This window comes from Austrofundulus limnaeus, unplaced genomic scaffold, assembly GCF_001266775.1.
Source record: "Austrofundulus limnaeus strain Quisiro unplaced genomic scaffold, Austrofundulus_limnaeus-1.0 Scaffold441, whole genome shotgun sequence".
Lineage (NCBI taxonomy): Eukaryota > Metazoa > Chordata > Actinopteri > Cyprinodontiformes > Rivulidae > Austrofundulus > Austrofundulus limnaeus.
Window position 1 is genome coordinate 304,410 of NW_013952843.1, and position 4,753 is coordinate 309,162.

The 4,753-nt window shown below is 42.1% G+C and overlaps 1 protein-coding gene across 1 annotated transcript in view; it reads left to right on the forward strand.

Moving 5' to 3' along the window:
- Nucleotides 1-4,753, forward strand: part of niban2a (niban apoptosis regulator 2a) — a 27,149-nt gene that overhangs the window by 7,906 nt on the left and 14,490 nt on the right. Inside the window, exons 5-6 of the mRNA XM_014024829.1 lie at nucleotides 66-171; nucleotides 618-785. Of these exons, the coding sequence (XP_013880283.1) occupies nucleotides 66-171; nucleotides 618-785 (274 nt within the window). The remainder of the gene's footprint in view (nucleotides 1-65; nucleotides 172-617; nucleotides 786-4,753) is intronic.

Consider the following 4,753-nt stretch of genomic DNA (forward strand, 5'->3'; position numbering starts at 1 on the left):
CACACACACACACACACACACTCTTTTATTCTCGTTAACGTCGTGTTCAAACTGTTTGTCGACAGGCTCACAGCCAGGGACTTCATCCCAAAGTCTCCATCAACTGTGCCGGCTACAGAGTGTTGACCTCCATGGAGGAGTACATGGAGCTGATGAACGCCAGCCTGCCAGGTGGGAATGCTGAAGAAAGGAAGTGACATTAGAGCAGGCAGGAAGTGACGTTAGAGCAGGCAGGAAGTGACGTTAGAGCAGGTAGGAAGTGACGTTAGAGCAGGCAGGAAGTGACGTTAGAGCAGGCAGGAAGTGACATTAGAGCAGGCAGGAAGTGACGTTAGGGCAGGCAGGAAGTGATGTTAGAGCAGGCAAGAAGTGATGTTAGAGCAGACAGGAAGTGATGTTAGAGCAGACAGGAAGTGGCGTTAGCACAGAGCGATTCACCGGTCCTTTTCTACTTGTCTGTTAGTAAAACACCTCCTGATCCCGACCCGCCCACATGGATTCAGAAGTTCAAGCTCTGTTTTTTGACTCTGATAATTTACTGACAGGTGGTTTATGTGTGGAGGGCGTGGCTCTTCTTTACTTTAATAAAACCTTTTGTTTGTTTATTTTAATTTCAGGTGTGAAGGCCAAAGTCGGCAGCAACCCTTTCATCAAGTTCGCCACCAAGTTCCCGCTGATCCTGTGGCACCCGTACGCTCGCCATCACTACTTCTGCGTGTCCACGGAGGCGGAGCATAAGAAGTGGCTCGCCGTGATGCAGGACTGTGTCCGACAGAGCAACAACGGTACGAACGCCGTTTCTCTTTGATTAACGACGGCCACCTCCTGTGTGGAATCCTGCTGTGGGCGTGTGAGGCTCTGTGAATCCTGCGCTGGCTGCAGGAATGAGGCGTGTCTGTTTTGTTTTGTCATTTGGTCACAGCAGCAACCTGAGAAAAACACGTTTATAATGTTCTGAAGGTTTTATTACTTAACTTCAGGCTCCTGTTGAAGGTTTTTCACAGTCTAATTACAAAAAATAAGCGAATACGTGCTGAAACAATCTTAAAACGAAGCTCTGTTCCCGTCAGTTTGAAGGAGTTTAGCTTTAAAGAATCATGAAGGTTTGCTTTGAATGGATTTTAGAGAACAAAGTGCTTCTTTATTTCTGCACTGGATTAATCAGTGTGGGGGAACTTTCATGTGGTTTCATGACTCAGGCCTCGTTTTTGTCAGGAAATTATTCATTCTGAAGTGTGACGTGTGTGAATGCTTTCTGCTGGAAACGGGAAACAAGTCAGATAAAAATCTTTTTTTTTTTTGATTTATCTGTAAGGAAAACGTTGTTTCAACAGCGACCGGTTTTTAAATCGCGTGTGAAAAAAGTGGTTCATTTAAAAAGAAGAGATTCGTTGGTTTTTTTAAGAGCTCTGATGAAACCATGTTCTGTCAGTTTCCAAAATATCAGCTTCCCTCCTCCGATCCAGACCTATCCATCGTCTATTCTATCCAGATCTGTCTGGATTCTGTCATCTTCAACAGGCAGAGAAACGGTTGCAGCTGCATTTAAATGAATTTATTTTTATAAATATTACTGTTTAACGATCGCTGCGGTTGTTTAGTTTAAAAATGATGGCTGACCAATCGGTGAGCTGCGTTCTGCTGACGTCAGATCTTAAGCTGAACTTGCCGGGAAGCTCGACCGAGGAGGTTCTGAGAGCTGGAAGCTGATAAAAAGACTCATAACAGACGTTTGAGTTATATTAGCGCTCATTTTGTGTTAGCCAGTGGTGAGCACGTTGGCTAACTCAATCTGCTAACTAAAAATATAGCTATGCTAATTCTGACAGCTAACTAGCTAATACGACTGTCTCAGTCAGCGTCACGTCTTCGTCTCCATCCAGCTGAAGACGGGTGGGACTGACACAAACCTGATGTTAGCTTGTTAGCTAGCTGTTAGCYGACTCAAAGTTAGCAAAACTGAATTTAGCAGAAGCTAACTGGTTTGCTGACGYCATACATGTCAAGTTGAACAGATTGTCCATAATTTACACAGATTTTCCATGATTTTGCAGGTAAACAGARGTAAAGAGCAATCTCACAGATTTTTTTCAAAAGCTGTTTCAAATTAATTTAACATTTCAGAGCCTGTAGGACATGAAATAAAAACAATAAATAACATCAAATAACCATCTTCCAACCTGCCACTAGAAATAAAACTAGAAATACTGTATTTGTTCATGTATATAATATTAGAAATTTAACACTAAAAATCATCCATAAAGTGTGTGTGTGTGGAGTGGGTAGTATTATACACGGGTTATTGATAATTAGATTTTTAATGGTTTTTTTTTAAGCTCAAAAAATGACTGTATTATTCTTGAGACACATGAATAAATACGGTAAGTTCTGCACTCCTTCTCCTCCTTTCCTCCTGCCTTGCAGCAGGCACCGTCATCTTCCCGGCCGACAACACCCCACCCCGTGCAGGAGCGAGTGGTATGGATTTTTTGCAAAAATTACGTATTTTTGAGACTCATTATACAGGTAAACGTCCAAAGGTGTTGACATGTATGCAACAGTTTTTAAAGTTAGCGGAAAAAGCTTWTCCACTAAATAAAAAAATTGTTAAATTAACTTGTTAGCTGATTAGCTAATTAGTGGAACCACAAGCTTATAACATTAATTTGAGAGCTAACGTTGTTTGTGTAAAATTAAATGTAAATGTAAAAATAAAATCTGCAGATTTATTCTGAAAGTAGCTCAGGGTAACTCTGTAATGAGAGGGGACTGAAAGGAAATGTTCGGCTCGTCTTCGTTCGGGCACGCTCCAAAGTCACTGACGCCACATTCCAGCCGCGAGGCAAAACTCCACCGAGTCCGTTACAAAAACCTGTCTGACCTCCCAGGTCTGCAGGGGCTTGGATAAGAGGCTCACCTCTGTGAACACATGGTTCTGTTGGTGTCGGTATAAAACGGTATCAGAGCTTCATGTAAAGCAGCTCTTTCTGCAGAACACAGAGCGTTTCAGCCAGCTTTGATAAGTCAAAACCACAAGTTGAACCTTGGCTGCGAGACACCCGAGGATGATTTGAATCGACTGAAACTCTCCTTGTTGTAAAACAACCAGCTGCTGCTGCTGCTTTGCATCGTTTTAACAGGTTTTAATCAGCTGTTTCTGAGATGAGATACAGAGCATGAAATGTTTCCATCACCTGTTTGACAAGCTAACGGCTAACTGAAGAAAATAATCTGCTTGACAAGCTAACGGCTAACAAAGTGAACATTCTGACTAAAGAGCTAACGGCTAACTTAAGAAAATATTCGGACTGTTTGATGAGCTAATGGCTAACCCAAAGTGAGATATTCTTTTTTTAAAACCTAAATCTGTACTTTAGAAAACTTTTGAAAAGTGTCAACATTAAATTACTATTATTAATTTTGACACATATGATGATACTCCTACAGGAAGTGAAGCTGCTGCTAATAACCATAGAGCATTCAAAATAAATGAGTTTCTCCATGAACAGCTATTTGTTTTTATGGTGGCATTAATCCACTTTGGTCTTAGACTAGCCCTTAGCTCCTCAGTCTGCTCAAAATGTTTGTTCCAAGAACCATCTGCAGCAGGTAAGATAATGATTGTTCACAGATGGGGTCTGCTGTGTTTGTTCACGCATTCATCAGCACCGTGAGAGCAAATCTTTCTCACGGACGTCAGTGGGAGCAAAAATAAAAAGTGTGGGTTTGAAACCTTTAAAGACAGGTGATGATAAGTTCAGGTGACGATAAGTTCAGGTGACGGTAAGTTCAGGTGACTGTAAGTTCAGGTGACTGTAAGTTCAGGTGACTGTAAGTTCAGGTGACGATAAGTTCAGGTGACGATAAGTTCAGGTGACGGTAAGTTCAGGTGACTGTAAGTTCAAGTGACTGTAAGTTCAGGTGACTGTAAGTTCAAGTGACTGTAAGTTCAGGTGACGGTAAGTTCAGGTGACGGTAAGTTCAGGTGACGGTAAGTTCAGGTGATGGTAAGTTCAGGTGACTGTAAGTTCAAGTGACTGTAAGTTCAGGTGACTGTAAGTTCAAGTGACTGTAAGTTCAGGTGACGGTAAGTTCAGGTGATGATAAGTTCAGGTGACGATAAGTTCAAGTGACTGTAAGTTCAGGTGACGATAAGTTCAGGTGACGGTAAGTTCAGGTGACGGTAAGTTCAGGTGACGGTAAGTTCAGGTGACTGTAAGTTCAGGTGACTGTAAGTTCAGGTGACGATAAGTTCAGATGACGATAAGTTCAGGTGACGATAAGTTCAGGTGACGATAAGTTCAGGTGACGATAAGTTCAGATGACGATAAGTTCAGGTGACGATAAGTTCAGGTGACGATAAGTTCAGGTGACGATAAGTTCAGATGACGATAAGTTCAGGTGACGATAAGTTCAGGTGACGATAAGTTCAGGTGACGAGAAGTTCAGGTGTCGAGAAGTTCAGGTGTCGAGAAGTTCAGGTGTCGAGAAGTTCAGGTGACGAGAAGTTCAGGTGACGATAAGTTCAGGTGACAGTAAGTACAGGTGTGTTTCTGTAACATAAACATATAAACACAAAAAAAGAGAAACTTTCTGGGGAATAACAAACCAGGCCTGGGAATTCTTTATTGCTAAAACAAGCAGAGCAGAGAGTGGTGAGGAAGACGAGGAGGGAAATGCCTTTAAAAAGACTGTGGTAAGTGCTGCCACATGTTCTAATAACACACACACACTCTCTCACACACACACACAC